Source organism: Piliocolobus tephrosceles, chromosome 1 (assembly GCF_002776525.5).
Source record: "Piliocolobus tephrosceles isolate RC106 chromosome 1, ASM277652v3, whole genome shotgun sequence".
NCBI classification, from domain to species: Eukaryota; Metazoa; Chordata; class Mammalia; order Primates; family Cercopithecidae; genus Piliocolobus; species Piliocolobus tephrosceles.
Genome location: NC_045434.1, coordinates 108,091,853 through 108,111,902, shown reverse-complemented (window position 1 = coordinate 108,111,902; position 20,050 = coordinate 108,091,853). Strand labels below are relative to the sequence as shown.

Here is a 20,050-nt window from a genome sequence, read left to right as displayed (position 1 = left end):
CTTGAACCCGGGCGATGGAGGTTGCAGTGGGTCGAGATCAGACTGCTTCACTCCAGCCTGGGTGAAAGCGAGAAACTCCATCTCAAAAAAAAAAAAAAATTTGCAGTCTACAGTGAAATAAAACAGTAAAGAAAAGGTTACAGGCCGGGCGCGGTGGCTCAAGCCTGTAATCCCAGCACTTTGGGAGGCCGAGACGGGTGGATCACGAGGTCAGGAGATCGAGACCATCCTGGCTAACACCGTGAAACCCTGTCTCTACTAAAAAATACAAAAAACTAGCCGGGCTAGGTGGCAGGCGCCTGTAATCCCAGCTACTCAGGAGGCTGAGGCAGAAGAATGGCGTAAACCCCGGAGGCGGAGCTTGCAGTGAGCTGAGATCCGGCCACTGCACTCCAGCCTAGGCGATAGAGCGAGACTCCGTCTCAAAAAAAAAAAAAAAAAAAGAAAAGAAAAGATTACAAATTTTTCATAAAGCTAAATCTATATAATCTATAGAAGCGTCCTTAACCCTAAAAATACATACTTCTTAATGTTTTGGTACTATCATGAAATGACCAAGACAACACATCACTGGGAGAAAGGGGTTCTAACAGTTACTTTGCAAAATAAGGTGAGTGATAAACCTAGTCTTTAAATGCTGTGTATGTGTGTGGAAACAGAACAACGTGATAAAGAGCTCTGTACCCACAGAGAATCCAGTCAAGCTCTGAATGATCAAATAATATTCTAGAGAGTTTCTCATACAGAGAAGAATAAAGATAGCATCTGAGTAGGTTTCCAAAAACCAGTATTAATGAATTTTGTCCATAATCATTTTGATAGTCACAAGTTTGAGCATGTGAATTTGAATCACTAATATATTTAAAGCATTACATGTGTTTCAACATTCAAAATTACATAAAGAAATCCAAATGTACTTGGTGGTTTTATAGCTAAAGGCAACTGCTGAAGAATGTTTCATTTCTCAATTTAAAATAGTATGGTACTATCTTCTAATATTCTAAGAGTTCTACCAATACAAGACCCATCCAATTACATTTCTACAACAGAATTGTTCTCTAAGGCATTTCATTTCAACTGAAAATGTCAATTTCATTATAGGACATTAAAAATTTTGAATGTCACTTGGCTCTGGGCAATTGGTCTTCATTAAACAAAAATCAAACCTTAACACAAAAATATATCTTACATAAAATTACTTCTAAATGTTTACCAACCAATGGAGAATCTTAAATAGTAGGCCACGCTGTGGCCGGGCGCAATGGCTTGTGCCTGTAATCTTAGCACTTTGGGAGGCTGAGGCGGGTAGATCACCTGAGGTCAGGAGTTTGAGACCAGCCTGGCCAACATGGTGAAACCCTGTCTCTACTGAAAATACAAAAATTAGGCGGACATACTGGCTCAAGTCTGTAATCCCAGCTACCTGGGAGTCTGAGGCAGAAGAATCACTGGAACCCAGGAGGCAGAGGCTGCAGTGAGCCGAGATCGTGCCACTGCAACTCCAGCCTGGGTGACAGAGCCAGACTCTTTCAAAAAAAAAAAAAAAAAAAAAAAAGTAGGCCAAGCCAGGCTTGGTGGCTCACACCTGTAACCCCAGCACTTTGGGAGGCTGAGGTGGGTAGATCACCTGACATCAGGAGTTTAAGACCAGCCTGGCCAACATGGTGAAACCCCACTTCTACTAAAAATACAAAAAATTAGCCAGGCATGCTAGCGAATGCCTGTAATCTCAGCTGCTTGGGAGGCTGAGGCAGAGAATTGCTTGAACCCAGGAAGCAGAGGTTGCAGTCAGCCAAGGTCATGCCATTGCACTCCGGCCTGGGCAACAAGAGCAAGGCTCCATCTCAAAAAAAAAAAAAAAAAAAAAAGTAGGCCACATTCATTTCAATTACAGCTAAATGAAGTTGTTTTGTCAAATCTGTGCCAGATTTATTGTTATAATCAGGTAGCTCTTCCAAGAATGTCTTAGAAAAAGGCACTTGCTGCATAACAAAGAGTCTGTGCTAGGTTTAACTCAGACTACACTGCACACTGATATGAGTTTTTAAATTTGAGTCAATAAAACCAGAATTGACTACAGGTGTCACTACCATAAGAGAGAAAGCATCTTATTGCACTGCAGTTCTATATTTACTAAAACATTTGGTTATTTGTTAATTTTCTCAACGACTATATGAGGTAAATTTCTTTCCTATCTGTGCTAACCTATTTGCAAATATATGAATACTTCTTAACCTCTGCAACACCTCTTATTTGTATTCTATTTCCAATAAAAATCCAAGTAGCCTCTCATATTTTAATTGCACTTCGCACTTCAACCTATTTTTTTAGTGATGATTCTTTTTTTTTCTGAGACGGAGTTTCGCTCTTGTTGCCTAGGCTGAAGTGCAATGGCATGATCTCGGCTCACCCCAACCTCAGCCTCCCGGGTTCAAGTGATTCTCCTGCCTCAGGGTGTAGCTAGTATTACAGGTATGCGCCACCACGCCCAGCTAACTTCGTATTTTTAGTAGAGACGGGGTTTATCCATGTTGGTCAGGCTGGTCTCGAACTCCCAACCTTTGGTGATCCGCCCGCCTCGGCCTCCCAGAGTGCTGGGATTACAAGCGTGGGCCGCCCCCCAGGCCCGCCCCGCCCCCCGCCCCAGAGGTGGAGTCTCGCTCTTTTTCCTGTCTGGAGTGCCGCGGGGCAATCTCAGCTCACTGCAACCTCCACCTTCCGAGTCCAAGCGATTCTCCTGCCTCAGCCTCCCGAGTAGCTGGGACTACAGGCGTGCACCACCACGCCCAGCTAATTTTTTTGTATTTTTAGTAGATACAGTGTTTCACCATGTTGGCCAGGACGGTCTCGATCACTTGACCTTGTGATCCGCCCGCTTCGGTCTCCCAAAGTGCTGAGATTACAAGCGTGAGCCACCGGGGCTGGCCCAGTGATGACTCTTTCTTAACGACTCCATCAGAAATCTGTCAGTTAATAAACGTGTTGCTCAGTTAGTGACGAGAAATAACTGTATGTTAGTGGTTAAGAGGCCCCATAATTGCAGCATTTAATACCTGCTGTTGTTCCTAATACCCAGGCTGACTCAGAATGAGGAGCCCTCCAAGTTCCACTGTCTAATAAAGACCTGTCAAAGTGAAAACTCAACAGTGGAGATTCCAGAATTCATTCAACTGTTGTACCTGCTTTACATACATAAATAAACAGAACTGATTTTTGGGTTATTTGCCACAAGAAGATGCCTGAAAACAAGGCATCAAATGGTTTCGGAAAAAATACTCCTCTTTACAGTTAAGTTTAAATTAGATCAAGAATGCTACTTACAAAGATGTTCTGAATTAGTACAGGATCTCCTGATTCATCACAATGAACTTTTCAACCCTGTTAAGTATCAAAACTGCAGCACAAAATCAGCCAACATGCGAACTAAGGACAAAAGACAGTTCACAGGTCTTTGGAGATCATGGTTATAAAATCACGTGCCTGAGGACCACTAAGTCTGAGGTACACACCAAATAATGCAGCTCAAAGTAAGCAGAAAGCACTGTTCCGTGCTCAACCCACCCCCACCAACCATCCAAAGTCCATGCTGGTGCCCAGGACCCGTGAGTCCTTATCATTAAATATCCCCGCCCCAATTCCTCCCCAACTGAGGAAATCACAGACTCCTTGGCCCCAAGAATCTTAACCCTGGACTTCATCATACACGTCTCCAGAAACCTTAACACCGGCTTTTTCAGGCTCCCACCACCTAAAACAAAGTTCATAACATCCTGACGGCAGTTTCCTTCAGGGCTTAGGCTCTCGACCACGCCCTCCGACCAAGCAGGCCTGTCTCCCTCCTGCCTGCCCCTGTGGAGGGAAAGCTCCCCATCCTTTTGGTCACTCTGCCTGGCCACTCTACTCACAGGATAGCGGTGTCGGGGGGCAGCAGGCCCGACAGCGCCCTCCAGCTCGGTGCGGGCAGTTTCCTGCGACTGCAGTCCACGAGAGGAATGCGGCAGGAGCAGGGCGCGGGGCAGAGACCTGCTCCGGCGGCGGGCAACAGGAGGAGAGCGCTCTGGGCAAGGAAGAATAACCGGGAAAGCAATCCAGATCGACACCCTAGCAACTGCTTCTCCGGGATTCCTAGGGGCGCGGGCGCCATTTTCCCCCTCGACCTGGACCTGGCCTAGAAGAGCTGCCTGCTAGAAAAGGAGGATCGGCGGAGAAGCTCAGCAGAGATGCTCAGCGGCTGCACCGTCTCCCGAAGCCCCGGCTGAGAGCTGTACCAGCTACATGCATGCAAGGAGCAGATGCAGCGCGACAGCGGGAGCTACGGCCTAGGACACACCGCTGAGGCCTGACAGGGCTCGTCCGCCGCGCCCCACGACGCTACGTCCTCACGCACAGGGGTCAGCCAATCGGTGCCATAAGACGAGGTTGCGTCCGGGGCGGAACTGAGTGAGGGGTGGGGCCACACGCAGCCGAGTTTCTTTAGGAGGAGGACTTTAAGGTGTTCAGGGACTTTAGGTGCCGCTGTGGAATTCCGCCGCTGTTCTTCCGCTGGAGGGCGCAGTAGTTCCTTAAGAGGGAATGGTGCGGCAAATGGCTGTGAGTTCAAAGTCCTGACTACAGGTCTATCTACTGTAGTAGTAGAAAAGGATCTTTTATTTGCTCTGGGCTTTAAGAAAGCGCAGTGGCAGAAGGGCTGCCTTCCAAGTAGCAGACACGAATGGGTCACGGGAGTTTCTATCCTGGCTTTGGCCAGCTCGTCCTCCAGAGCCGAGCTCGAGCCTCTTCTGCCCCCTGCTGTTTGACTGTAGCCCCTGCTCTTCTGCAAGTAGGCGGCAACTCCCACTTGCATGTGATCAGTATCACTCTGTTAATGGCCTTGTAAGCTCCTGAAGGTGGAGGCTCTGTTTCTTCATCGGTGTGCCTCCACCTTTTGATCTAGCTTGGAGTTCAATAAATTTTGGTGGGACTGCACCTGCTTGTCTATACAAGGGAAACACCTTTCTGTTTGGAGGGATGCTGTCATGGTCACTCTCAGAAAAGCAAGCGAGACAAGTAAACAGGGTGTTGAGCAGTCAACAAAGCAAAGACTGGATGTGAGGAAATTTATTTCTCCTAAAGCAGAGCCTATGGAAAACTTACTAGGAACAGTGAAGTCTGACCACCTTATGCTCATTCAGCCATCCAAGGTTGTAAATAAGACTTTGAGAATAATAGTGATGGTTCACTTATATGTAGGGAACTTTTCAAAGGGTATTTGCATCTGTTACCTTGTTTGCGCCTTCAATGGCAGTGACATTGGCAAGACAATTATTGCTGATGATGAAACAAGTCCAAAGAGATTAAACCAGGTTACTATGAGGCAGGGGCAGTTTCGACATTAACATGGGTTTTCTGACATAAATTGAAAATCTGAGCAGGTTGAAAAGAATGATAATGCCTAGATTAGGGTTCTCTTAGAAAGTAACTGAAAGCAATCTTTCCCATGGCAGATTATGGAGTCATAATTATGTTTTTAAAAACCTTTTTCTGTTTTTTTTTTAATATTGAAGTATCTATTGGAAACAAGGCCATATCCAATGCTCCGGCCCAAACCAAACTTTTAAAGCCAAGACAGCAGAATGAAACATACTCTTAGCCTCCTTCCCTTAGCTGTTGAGCAGACTTAACAAACTCCGGTAAGAAATCCGGCACAGGCAGGAACCCCACAAAAAAAAAAGGAGGCAGTTTAGTTCCTTTCTGCATTATAGTTTCAGAGCTTTCCTATGAAACTATACCAAATGGGGCCATTAGAAAGTAATGCTCTCTAGCCTGTATCTTCCCCAATAAGTGGCTCACTGCAACCTCCACCTCCCAGATTCAAGCGATTCTCCTGCCTCAGCCTCACAAGTAGCTAGGACTATAGGTGTGCACCACCATGCCCCGCTAATTTTTGTATTTTTAGTAGAGACGGGGTTTCACCATGTTGGCCATGCTGGTCTCAAACTCCTCACCTCAGGTGATCCACTCACCTCAGCCTCTCAAAGTGTGGGATTACAGGCATGAGCCACCCTGACTGGCCACAAATACATGTTTTTGTTGGGTTTTTTTTTTTTTTTTTTAGACGAAGTTTTGCTCTTGTTACCCAGGCCGGAGTGTAGTGGCATGATTTTGGCTCACCACAACTTCTGCCTCCCGGGTTCAAGCGATTCTCCTGCCTCAGCCTCCTGAGTAACTGGCATTAATTACAGTCATGCGCCACCATGCCCAGCTAGTTTTGTATTTTTAGTAGAGATGGGGTTTCTCCGTGTTGGTCAGCTGGTCTTGAACTCCCGACCTCAGGTCATCCGCCTGCCTCAGCCTCCCAAAGTGCTGGGATTACAGGTGTGAGCCACCACTCCCAGCCACAAATACATGGGTTTTTTTGTTTTTTTGAGACGGAGTCTGGCTCTGTCACCCAGGCTGGAGTGCTGTGGCCGGATCTCAGCTCACTGCAAGCTCCGCCTCCCGGGTTCACGCCATTCTCCTGCCTCAGCCTCCCGGGTAGCTGGGACTACAGGCGCCGCCACCTCGCCCGGCTAGTTTTTTGTAGTTTTTAGTAGTGACGGGGTTTCACCGTGTTAGCCAGGATGGTCTTGATCTCCTGACCTCATGATCCGCCCGTCTCTGCCTCCCAAAGTGCCCTCCCAAAGTGCTGGGATTACAGGCTTGAGCCGCCGCGCCCGGCGATGTTTTTAACAGAATTTAGTGATTCATTTCTGATTAACAATGGAATATAGGGTTTTTGTATTCATTGCCCTCAATTGTCTAATTAATCTGTGGGTGCTAAGGTACCTGGTCCGAGATTTTAGAGTTCGGTGGAATCCGTAAGCACAGTATACCCCAGCTCCAGATTACTAAAAACAACAAAAAAACACTACTCACTTGATATCCCTTGTTCCACACCTTAGCGTAAACGCTAATCCCTTACAATTTAACTGCCCTATATCTCGTTACCGCAGGACTTTACTCTTTGCAAAGTCATAGCTAACTAACCTTATCAGTTCTATTCTTTCAAACTAGAAGTCTCAGGATTGCCTGTGCTTTCCTCCCATTCTTTCCTGTCACATCCAGTCACTAGACTCTCTTGATTCCCCCTCAGCAATGTCTCAGATCTTTCCCCAGCTCTCCATCCCCACTGCTACTTAGTTCAGACCTTCATCTCATATGACTAGTATTCCAATAACCTTTGAACCCATCTCCTGTCCTCCAGTCTCTCCTGTCTCCAAGTCTCTAAACTGTCACTAGAATTATCTTTCCAAAGCATACTGTTACAGGTATGTTTTGTCATTGTACATCTCCATTGCTAAGAGCAGTGTCTGGAATATAAGCAACGCTGAATAAATATTTATCGTTGACTAAATTACTGTTAATTTGGCCAGGTGCAGTGGCTCATGCCTATAATTCCAGCAATTTTGGAGGCCGAGGCATGCAGATTACTTGAAGTCAGGAGTTTGAGACAAGCCTGGCTAATATGGCAAAAGTCTGTCTTTACTAAAAATACAAAAATTAGACTTGGTGCTGCACGCCTGTAATCCCAGCTACTGGGGAGGCTGAGGCACGAGGATTGCTTGAACCTGGGAGGCGGAGGTTGCAGTGAGCCAAGATTGCACCATTGCACTCCAGCATGGGCAACAGAGCAAGATTCCATCTCAAAAAAAAAAAAAGCCGGGCACGGTGGCTCACACCTGTAATCCCAGCACTTTGGGAGGCCGAGGTGGGCAGATCATGAGGTCAGGAGATCTAGACCATCCTGGCTAACATGGTGAAAACCCATCTCTATTAAAAATACAAAAAATTGCCGGGCATGGTGGCTCATGCCTGTAATCCCAGCACTTTGGGAGGCCGAGGCGGGCAGATCACCTGAGGTCGAGAGTTCGAGAACAGCCTGACCAACATGGAGAAACCCTGTCTCTACTAAAAATACAAAATTAGCCGGGCGGGGTGGCACATGCCTGTAATCCCAGCTACTAGGGAGGCTGAGGCAGGAGATTAGCTTGAACCTGGGAGGTGGAGGTTGCGGTGAGCCGAGATCATGCCATTGCACTCCAGCCTGGGCAACAAGAGCAAAGCTCTGTCTCAAAAAAAAAAAAATTAGCCGGGCATGGTGGCCGGCGCCTGTAGTCCCAGCTACTCGGGAGGCTGAGGCAGGAGAATGACGTGAACCCAGGAGGTGGAAGTTGCAGTGAGCTGAGATCACGCCACTGCACTCCAGACTGGGTGACAGAGCGAGACTCCGTCTCAAAAAAAAAAAAAAAATTACTGTTAATTTCACTGCTTCTCTGTAAATATGCCCAAATCTAGTGAGAATGCATTTTTGTCTCCTTCCATCTCTTCCTTCACCTATCTCCTTTTCCCACTAAAACAAAGAAGAAATAATGATAACAATTGTAACTACTATTTATTGGAGTGAAACCTAAAGCCAGAAAAAATAGATAAATTGTACTTCGTCAAAATTAAAAACAGTTCATTAAAGAACACTATCTACAGAGTGAAAAGCTACCCCATGTGATGGAAGAAAAGATTTGCGGCCGGGCGCGGTGGCTCAAACCTGTAATCCCAGCACTTTGGGAGGCCGAGATGGGCAGATCACGAGGTCAGGAGATCGAGACCATCCTCGCTAACATGGTGAAACCCCGTCTCTACTAAAAACATACAAAAAACTAGCCGGGCGAGGTGGCAGGTGCCTGTAGCTACTGGGGAGGCTGAGGCAGGAGAATGGCGTGAACCCGGGAGGCGGAGCTTGCAGTGAGCTGAGATCCGGCCACTGCACTCCAGTCTGGGCGCCAGAGCGAGACTCTGTCTCAAAAAAAAAAAAAAAAAAGATTTGCAAATCATATATCAGATAAGGGATTAGTATCCAGAAAAACAAAGAACTCCTTCAACTCAACAACAAAAATGCAACCCAATTTGAAAATAGGCAGAGGACTTGAATTCCTCCAAAGATACACAAATGACCAAAAAGCACAAGTAAAATATGCTCAAGATCACTAATCATTAAGGAAATCCAAATTTAAACCACAATGTGATACTACTTCACATCTGTTAGGATGGCAATTATATATATATAATATGTATATGTATAGAAACCAGAAAATAAGTTTGGTGAGGATGTGGAGAAACTATAATTCTTGTACATTCCTGGTAGGAATATAAAATGATGTAGCTGGCTGGGTATGGTGGCTCACACGTGTAATCCCAGCACTTTGGGAGGCCAAGGCGGCAGATCACCTGAGGTCAGGAGTTTGAGAGCAGACTGGTCAACATGGTGAAACCCCATCACTGCTAAAAACACAAAAAGTAGCTGGGCCTGGTGGTGCATGCCTGTAATACCAGCTATTTGGGAGGCTGAGGCAGAAGAATCGCTTGAACTCAGGAGGCGGAGGTTGCAGTGAGCTGAGATCGTGACATTGCACTTCAGCCTGGGCAACAGAGCAAGACTCCATCTCAAAAAGAAAGGAGAGGTGAGGTGAGGGGAGGGGAGGGAAGGGGTAAGGGGAGGGGAGTGGAGGAGAGGAGAGGGGAGGGGAGTCTGTGGAAAATCATACAGCATTTCCTCAAAAAATTAAACATAAAGTAATTGAAATAATTTGAAGGAATATGGGTATACCCATGTTCCATAGCAATATTATTCACAATAGCCAAAACGTGGAAGCAGCCCAAGTGTCTTATCAATGGATAAATAAACAAGCAAAATTTGGTGTGCGTGTGTGTGTGTGTATATATATATATATATGATTGATTCAGCCTTTGAAAGGAAGGGAATCCTGGCTGGGCACAGTGGCTGACACCTGTAATCCCAGCACTTTGGGAGACTGAGGTGAGTGGATCACCTGAGGTCAGGAGTTCAAGACCAACATGGTGAAACCCCATCTCTACTAAAAATACAAAAAAATTAGCCGGGCATGGTGGCACACACCTGTAATCCCAGCTACTCGGGATACTGAGGCAGGAGAATCATTTGAACCTGGGAAATGGAGGGTTGCAGTGAGCCAAGATTGCGCCATTGCACTGCAGCCTGGGCAACAAGAGTGAAACACTGAAACTCGAAACTCCCTCTCAAAAAAAAAAAAAAAGAAAGGAAGGGAATCCTGATACTTGCTACAATGTAAATAAACCTTGAAAACATTATGCTAAGTAAAATAAATCAGTTATAAAAGGACAAATAGGCCGGGCGCGGTGGCTCAAGCCTGTAATCCCAGCACTTTGGGAGGCCGAGACGGGCGGATCACGAGGTCAGGAGATCGAGACCATCCTGGCTAACACGGTGAAACCCCGTCTCTACTAAAAAATACAAAAAGCTAGCCGGGCAAGGTGGCTGGTGCCTGTAGTCCCAGCTACTCGGGAGGCTGAGGCAGGAGAATGGCATAAACCCGGGAGGCGGAGCTTGCAGTGAGCTGAGATCCGGCCACTGCACTCCAGCCCAGGCGACAGAGCGAGACTCCGTCTCAAAAAAAAAAAAAAAAAAGACAAATAGTGTGATTGCACTTATATGAGGTACTTACAATAGTCAAATTCATACAGACAGAAAATAGATTGGTGATTGGGCTAGGAGGAGCTAGGAGGAGGAGAGAATGGGGAGTTATTGTTTAATGCATGGTGAGTTTCAGTTTGGGAAAATGAAAAAAGTTCTGAAGATAGATGGTGGCAATGGTTGCACAACAATGTGAGTGTACTTTTTTGTTGCTGTTATTAGTTTTTTATTATTATTATACTTTAAGTTCTAGGGTACATGTGCACAACGTGCAGGTTTGTTACGTATGTATACACGTGCCATGTTGGTGTGCTGCACCCATTAACTGGTCATTTACATTAGGGATATCTCCTAATGCTCTCCTTCCCCACTCCCCTCACCCCGTGAATGTACTTATTACCACAGAACTGTATACTTAAAAATAAAAATAGTTCCAAATGGTTAAATTTTATATTATATATTTTTTACCACAATTTTTAAAGAAAAATCTACAGCCAGAAATTTGGATCTCAACTTTGAGTCTTTTCTTTCCTTTCCCTTTGTTCTCCATCTACTCCTTACCTTATTCCAACCCTTCAGCAAATCCAAAATATATTTTAAAACTGACTACTTCTTTCCATCTCTCTTACCACCACACCAATCCAATACACAATAATCTTTCATCTATACCACCTTAGTTGCCTCATAATTGAACACATCTTTCCATCTTGTTCCCATCAAAACCACCCACACAGCAAACAGGCCTACAAATGGCCTCTTTATTTTTTTTTTTTTTTTTTTTTTTTTTTTTTTTTTTTTTTTTTTTTTTTTGAGACGGAGTCTTGCTCTGTGGCCCAGGCTGGACTGCAGTGGCCGCATCTCAGCTCACTGCAAGCTCCGCCTCCCGGGTTCACACCATTCTCCTGCCTCAGCCTCCCGAGTAGCTGGGACTACAGGCGCCCGCCACCTCGCCCGGCTAGTTTTTTGTATTTTTTAGTAGAGACGGGGTTTCACTGTGTTAGCCAGGTTGGTCTTGATCTCCTGACCTCGTGATCCGCCCGTCTCGGCCTCCCAAAGTGCTGGGATTACAGGCTTGAGCCACCGCGCCTGGCCCAAATGGCCTCTTTAATAGGTTAACGAGAGAGTGCCAGCAATCCACTACATTATCAAAGTAAAGGAGAAAAAACATAACTATTTTAGTGTATGAAAAAATACTTTTTATGTGATATATGTGATATGTCATATATATGTAGCATATATTTGTACATCCTGAAATAGTATGGTTTTCCTCTTTAACACATATGTACTATTTAATATATAATATATATCATATACATATCATATAAAATATGTAAATATACACTGTATGATATATAATATATTGCCAAGAGTTGGCTGGGCGTGGTGGCTCACGCCTGTAATCCCAGCACTTTGGGAGGCTGAGGTAGGCAGATCAGGAGGTCAGGAGTTCAAGACCAGCCTGGCCAACATGGTGAAACCCCATCTCTACTACAAATAGAAAAATTAGCTGGGCGGGGTGGCAGGCATCTGTAATCCCAACTACTCAGGAGGCTGAGGCGGGAGAATCATTTGAACCTGGGAGGCGGAAGTTGCAGTGAGCTGAGATCACACCATTGCATTCCATCCTGGGCAACAGGGCAAGACTGTCTCAAAAACAAAAACACAAACAAAAACAAACAAACAAAAAAAAACTCTTGGCCAACTTGGAATAGAATGAACTTCTTCTTGCTAATAAAAGGTGTTTACCAAAACCTATAGCAACTTTTACTTAACAGTGAGACATTTAAAATATTCCTTTTACATTAGGGTCAAGACGATGCCTATCATTGCTTCTACTGGACACTATTCCAGAAGTCCTAACCAGTATAAGTTAAGAAAAAGATATTAAAGATATAAAATCATAAGGGAGCAAACAAAACTGCTCTTACTTACACAGGATATGATTCTCTGCAGAAAAAAATCCAAAAGAATCTAAAGTAAACAATTTAACAAAAAATTTCAACAAGGATGTGACTACAAGATCAATATACTAAAATCAATGTTATCATAATAAATCAGCAATTATCAAATATTTTTAAGATGGCATATGCAATAGCAATAAAAACTAAAAGATACCTAGATCAAACAAAGAAATACAAGAGAAAAAGTATATAGAGAACATTCTAAAACTTTATTGGAAAGTATAAAAAAGGATCTAAATAGATGGAGAAAAATACTATGCTCTCAGACTGAAAGAATCAATATTATAATCCAGGCAAAATGGCTCATGCCTGTAATCCCAGCACTTTGGGAGGCTAAAGCGGGTGGATTACTTGAGGTCAACAGTTCAATACCAGCCTGGCCAACATGGTGAAATCTCATCTCTACTACAAATACAAAAATTAGCTGAATGTGGTGGCAGGTGCCTGTAATCCCAGCTACTCCGGAGGCTGAGGCAGGAGAATCAATTAAACCCAGGTGTTCTACATTGCAGCAAGCCAAGACTGTGCCACTGTGCGCCAGCGTGGGCAACAGAGTGAGACTTTGTCTCAAAAAAAAAAAAAAAAATCACTATTATAAAGATGATGACCAGGTGTGGTGGTGTGGGCCTATAATCTCAATTACTTGGAAGGCTGAGGCAGTGGGATTGCTTGAGCCCAGGAGTTCAAGGCCAGCTTGAGCAACACAACAAGACCCTTCCTCTAAAATTAAAAATAAATTAAAAACAAACAAATAAAAGATGTCAATCCTCTCAGACTGATTTACAGATTTAATGCAATCCCAATAAAAATCCCAAATGTGCATGGTATTCTAAGGTGAAAATAATCACAAAGACACTCTCAGAGTTAAAAAAGTAGAACTGGCCAGGCACGGTGGCTCACTCCTGTAATCCCAGCACTTTGGGAGACTGAGACAGGCAGATCACAAGGTCAGGAGTTCCAGACCAGCCGGGCCAACATGGTGAAACCCCGTCTCTACTAAAAATACAAACATCAGCCGGTGTGGTGGCACAGGCTTGTAATCCCAGCTACTTGGGAGGCTCAGGCGGGAGAATTGCTTGAAATCCGGAGTCAGAGATTGCAGTGAGCTGAGAGCATGCCACTGCACTCCAGCCTGAGCAACAGCGAAAGAAGTCATCTCAAAAAAACAAAAAAGGTAGGCCGGGCGCGGTGGCTCAAGCCTGTAACCCCAGCACTTTGGGAGGCCGAGACGGGCGGATCACGAGGTCAGGAGATCGAGACCATCCTGGCTAACACCGTGAAACCCCGTCTCTACTAAAAATACAAAAACTAGCCGGGCGAGGTGGCGGGCGCCTGTAGTCCCAGCTACTCGGGAGGCTGAGGCAGGAGAATGGCATAAACCCGGGAGGCGGAGCTTGCAGTGAGCTGAGATCCGGCCACTGCACTCCAGTCCACGCGACAGAGCAAGACTCCGCCTCAAAAAAAAAAAAAAAAAAAAAGGTAGATGTAGTAGGATCACAGATAAATCTGAAAACAGTGGCAAATGGAAAAAAAAAGCAAACTGCTAACAAATGTACAATATATCTAAAATATACAATGTTCAAAATATGTGGAAAATACTAGGCAGGGCCGGGCATGATGGTTCACACCTGCAATCCCAGCACTTTGGGAGGCCAAGGCAGGCGGATCACCTGAGGTTGGGAGTTCGAGACCAGCCTGACAACATGGAGAAACCCCGTCTCTACTAAAAGTACAAAATTAGCCGGGCATGGTGGCACATGCCTGTCATCCCAGCCACTCAGGAGGCTGAGTCAGGAGAATCGCTTGAACCCAGGAGGCAGAGGTTGCAGTGAGCCGAGATCACGCCATTGCACTCCAGCCCAGGCAACAAGATGGAAACTCTGTCTCAAAAAAAAAAAAAAAAAAAAAAGCAAAAACCAAAAGACTATGTAGGAAATATACAGTAAAAAACATGCAGAGGAATGACAAATACCAAATTCAAAAATATTGTGACCTCTGTGGAGAAAAGGCGAGGAATGAGTTCATGTGTGAATGTAATGGTACATGCTTTCTGTTAACTTAGTAGGAGAAAAGACTCAACCTCTACCACGTGGACTCCCAGAGAGGGAAGCAAAACCCCATGAAAGACGCTTTTTATATTCCTGTAGGCTTTTTTTTGGCGGGGGGGAGGGTTCTTTTTTTTTATTTTTTGAGATGGAGTCTTGCTCTGTTGTCCAGGCTGGAGTACAGTGGCACAATCTTGGCTCACTGCAACCTCCGCCTCCTGGGTTCAAGCAATTCTCCTGCCTCAGCTTCCCAAGTAGCTGGGACTACAAGAGTATGCCATCATGCCCGACTAATTTTTTGTATTTTTAGTAGAAACGGGGTTTCACCGTGTTAGCCAGGATGGTCTCAGTCTCCTGACCTCGTGATCCACCTGCCTCAGCCTCCCAAAGTGCTGGGATTACAGGCGTGAGCCACTGCACCCAGCTGCTCCTGTAGGCTTTTAAACAGTCCTATTTACAATTCAGTTTTGGCCTGGCATGTTGGCTCATGCCTATAATCCCAGCCCTTTGGGAGGCTGGGATCACCCGAGGTCAGTAGTTCGTAACCAGCCTGACCAACATGGTGAAACCCCATCTCTACTAAATACAAAAAAATTAGCTGGGCATGGTGGCCCATGCCTGTAGTCCCAGCTACTTGGGAGGCTGAGACAGGAGAATCGCTTGAACCCAGGAGGCAGAGATTGCAGTGAGCCAAGTTTGAGCCATTGCTCTCTAGCCTGGGCAACAAGAGTGAAACTCCATCTCAAAAAAAAAAAGGAAAGAAAAGAAAAAAAAATCAGTTTTAAGTTTCATTCCTTACATTGTAACTTTTTTTCAAGTTACCCTTAAACATACAGCAGTAAGTTCTTAAACTTCATGAAATATCAGAATCACTTGGAGGGCTTGTGGCTCATGCCCATAATCCCAGCACTTTGGGAGGTCGAGATGGGTGGATCACTTGAGCTCAGGAGTTCAAGACCAGCCTGGGCAACATGGTGAAACCCTGCCTCTACTAAAATACAGAAAATTAGCCAGGCGTGGTGGTGCACGCCTGTAGTCCCAGCTACTCAGGAGGCTGAGGCAGGAGAATCAGTTGAGCTCAAAAAATGGAGGTTGCAGTGAGTCAAGATCATACCAATGCACTCCAGCCTGTGTAATAGAGCCAGACTCTGTCTCAAAAAAAATAGATAATAACCATAAAAGAATCACTTGGAGGGCTTGTTAATCTATGGATTGTTGAGCTGGCCCCAGACTTTCTGATTCAGTAAGTTTAGAGTGGGACTCGAGAATTTGCATTTCTAACAAGTTCCCAGGTATTGCTGAAGTGGTGGTCCATAGATTATACTTAAAAACCACACTTTGGGACCTATAGTAAAGTTTGTCCACATAACACAGGTGCCTTTGTAGGTGTGAGGAATTAAGAGGCAAACAGTGAATGAAAGCGTACCATTTTCTACATTCTCTTTGGGCTGAGGCCAGCACAGAAGCTCATAATTCTAGGTGGTGAATAGGAGTATTAACAGTGCAGCAGGTAAGAGCCAGATGTCAGGAGAATTAGTGTGATATGAACCCCCTTTCTTCCAAATACATGCCTGAAGAAGTAAGTACAATGTAACTGGTTGAGAAAATCAAACCATGCCCTTCATAACCCCACCCCAGTCCCCATCTTCTGCACAAACTTGATTCATACCCTGAAGGCATGGGGAGGAGGGGATTGAAAATGCCGACCTCCATCCCATACCCAGCAAACCATCCTGTCCATGCGCTGCTTGAGCTTCTGAGCTAACCTGCAGCGAGTCCCATTTTTGTGTTTTCAGCTAGCTGGGCTACTCCCCAGACCTGCCCCTTTATCCTTTCAAGGTTGGGAGGAAACCTTGCTCTCACTCTGGATGAGACACTTGTGTTGGTTTAATGGGCTCTTGGTGGGAACTTCAGAGTTTGATTATTCTCAGCAATCAGCAGAGGCAGTCATGCGTTTCTGGGCCCTCCAGCCTCACTCTGTTCACCAGCTTTCCAGGCTGGGAATGTACCCACAAACCCTTGAGCTGACTGAAAGCCCAGGGAACTTGCGTGCGTGCCTGCATGAATGCATGAATGCGTGAACGCGTATGTGTGCATGCCCAAGAGGGAGCTGAAGACTAGTGCACAGAAGGCAGAGGCCTCAGGCTGGTCATTATCTCCAAGCCAGAACCTTCCTGTCCCTGAATGGGACCCTGGCACAATACCAAACAGCCAGACTCTCACTCTATATAATGAAGTTCTCACTGATTATCCTGATGATGGCCCAGGAGACCTGGGCCTGGGGAGGTTCATCTGCTGCCAACCCTGGTTCCTAGTTCCACTCCACTGTGGAAATGAGGATGTCCCTGCAGCTCCCCCACCATCTCACTTCCCCAGCATAATGCCTATCCCCAAGGGACCCTGATCCTGGAGCTGAACTAAAATGACAGCAATAGTTTATTAATTGGACTAATGAGAGGCCTGGGCAGGGAGAGAAAGAGAAGCTGGAAGAGTGAGAAGGAAAGAGATGAAGAGAGGAACATCTTACAGCACAGGAAGACAGGACTAGATTTAAGACTGGAGCCAGCAGCTCACTTTCTGAGTGTTCAGGGAGGGGACGGGGAGGGACTTAGAAGATAGTTTTACAAACTTCCTGTTCTATATAGGAAACATGCTACTTTTATATCAGTAGCAAATTAGAACAGCCTCATTTCCTGATTGCCTGTGTTCCAGGCACTTTACTGTTTTACACTTACTCAGTTAATCTTCATAAGATTCCTATGAGATGAGAATATCCATTTTACTGATGAAAAAGCTGAAGCCCAAAGAGCTTTGTCCAAAATCATACTCATAATAAGGAATAGGCCAGGCACGGTGGCTCACGCCAGTAATCCCAGTACTTTGGGAGGCCAGGGCAGGCAGATCACGAGGTCAGGAGTTCGAGACCAGCCTGGTGAACATGGTGAAACCCTGTCTCTACTTATGATACAAAAAAGTAGCTGGGCAGGGTGGCATACACCTGTAATCCCAGCTACTCGGGAGGCTGAGGCAGGAGAATCTCTTGAATCCAGGAGGCAGAGGTTTCAGTGAGCCAAAATCACGCCATTGCACTCTAGCCTGGGCGACAGGGCAAGACTCCATCTAAAAAAAAAATAAATAAATAAAATAAGTAATAGAGCTAGGATTTGAACCTAGACAATCTGATCCCAGAGCCCAAACTCTTAACCACTGCCATGTAGGGAATGATAGGAAATGAGGCTCAATGCATAAATAAATATAGCACTTACATTCCTCTATGTCCAACCCTATGAGACAGGTATGTTAATTTTCCCTATTTTACGGATGAGGAAAATTAGTCTCAGAGAGGTGAGGTCATTTGCCTAAAGCCACATGATTAGAAAGTGTCAGAGCAGAGATGTGATATCCATTTACCTGACTCCACAGCTGCACTTCTTATCTTGATTCTCTTACAAGGAATTTCCCTTTACTCTGAGCTCCTGCAGGCATCCTGCATAAGAGAAGGCTAGCTGCAGGAATGGTGAGACGTTTCATTTTTCCATGGAGGAAGCTTTAATTTGACATAGGGGGATAAGGATTGCCATGAGATTTAGCCTATGGAACGTAATTCCTAACCAAGTATTAGGGGCAAGTTGCTAGGACGTAGAGGTAGAAGTTTGTTACATGCAACTGCAAGGATTCCTTCTGAGCAACCCAAATCCAGTTCACTGCCTGATCTAGGCAGAGGCATGAGGGAGTTGTTAATAGCATGACATTTTCCTCAACATTTTAAGGTTTAAATTTTTTTTCCTGTCAATAAGGCTAACAGGGTAATCTGCACTGGCAGGCTGCATCCTTCCTGTTTGTCCTCCTGAAGCAGTTCCAGCTGACCAGCCACTGGGAACCTGCTGCTTAAGCAGCTTGTAATGAACTGCAAAACAGAACAAGAAGAACCAGGCAGGCAGGGGTCAGCACCCTCCCAGGACAGTAAACTGGCCTTGCAAAGAGGAGCCAAGGAAGAAGGACACAGGAGTACAGCTGATGTATGCATATCTAGCTATTCTCTGCTCTGGGCTTATTTCATTTTTGCAAAAAATAATAAATGTTTATAAACAAACTATATAGAAGAATATTAAATAAAAAGTGAAACTTCCCCTCCCAGACACCTCACCCACGAGGGATAGCCATGGTTAATTTAACCATTTGTTTATCTTTTTGTACCTTCTCTGTGTAAATCTTGGTATAAATGTGAGCTTAATTTTTTGTTTTGTATTATCTAATACAAAGTGGGATTTATATGTTGATCTTCAATTTGATAGCTAGCTCTTTAATTTTTTTTTTCTTTTTCTTTTTTTTTTTGTTTTTTGTTTTGTTTTGTTTTTTTTTTTTTTTGAGGCGGAGTCTTGCTCTGTTGCTGGGACTGGAGTGCAGTGGCCGGATCTCAGCTCACTGCAAGCTCCGCCTCCCGGGTTTATGCCATTCTCCTGCCTCAGCCTCCCGAGTAGCTGGGACTACAGGCGCCCGCCACCTCACCCAGCTAGTTTTTGTATTTTTAGTAGAGACGGGGTTTCACCGTGTTAGCCAGGATGGTCTCGATCTCCTGACCACGTGATCCGCCCGTCTCGGCCTCCCAAAGTGCTGGGATTACAGGCTTGAGCCACCGCGCCCGGCCTTTTTTTTTCTTTTTTGAAGATAGCGTCTCACTCTGTCACCTAGGCTGGAATGCAGTGGCGTGATCATAGCTCATTGGAGCCTCGACCTCCAGAGCTCAAGTGATTCTCTCACATCAGCTTCCCAAGTAGCTGGGACTACAGGCCTGAGACTGCAGGCGCATCCCACTACACCTGCATAATTTTTTTTGTTTTTAATTTTTAGTAGAGTATTGCTATTTTTTTAGTAGAGTTTTGCTGGTCTTGCTGTGTTGCCCAGATGGTCTTGAACTTCTGGCTTTAAGGATCCTCCCATCTCAGCCTCCCAAAGTGCTGGAATTACAGGCATAAGCCACATCACCCAGCCCCCCTTCAAAAATTTTATCAATTTACACTTCCAACAATAGTGTATCAACCTAGCCAACAGTGACTTGTTTTTTAGTTAAAAACAAAACAAAACATGCTAGTATGTCAATTGAACAAATATTTCTCTCCCTTTCCTTCTGTCCTTTCCTCTGTTTTCTATTAAATTTTGAACCTCTGACCCATGCTTATTACACAGAATTCCAGAAATTTGTCAATAGGTGAGAAACGGGAAGGAGAGTTTATGGCTAATCCACAAAGATACACAAAGGTGCAATGTTACTCTGTAAAAGGTGATAGCAGCTTTTACATATATATATTTACAAGAGTTCATAGGTACAGCTCATTAGCTGGCAAAAAGAATGTACAAGCAAGACACCTTGCTAGGTGTGGGATCTCATTTGATCCTTAGATAATAGTGCAATTAGGCTGGGCACGGTGGCTCACGCCTGTAATCCCAGCACTTTAGGATGCTGCGGTGGGCGGATCACAAGGTCAGGAGATCGAGACCATCCTGGCTAACATGGTGAAACCCTGTCTCTACTAAAAATACAAAAAAAATTAGCCGGGTAT

At 45.1% G+C, this 20,050-nt stretch overlaps 1 protein-coding gene across 1 annotated transcript; it reads right to left on the bottom strand.

Annotated features, from left to right (window-relative positions):
- Nucleotides 1–2,833: 2,833 nt before the first annotated feature.
- Nucleotides 2,834–4,377, bottom strand: LOC113225231 (leucine-rich repeats and immunoglobulin-like domains protein 2). Its single transcript, XM_026456731.1, has 2 exons — nt 3,906–4,377; nt 2,834–3,423 (listed from the first exon to the last, which is right to left on the bottom strand). Exons 1-2 carry the CDS (start codon nt 4,142–4,144, stop codon nt 3,408–3,410), a joined length of 255 nt encoding a protein of 84 aa, XP_026312516.1. The 5' UTR covers nt 4,145–4,377; the 3' UTR covers nt 2,834–3,407.
- Between the last annotated feature and the right edge of the window lie 15,673 nt (nt 4,378–20,050).

What these genes read in the sequence shown, in the direction of transcription:
- LOC113225231 (XM_026456731.1), bottom strand. Translation starts at nt 4,144, where the DNA reads ATGGCGCCCGCGCCCCTAGGAATCCCGGAGAAGCAGTTGCTAGGGTGT.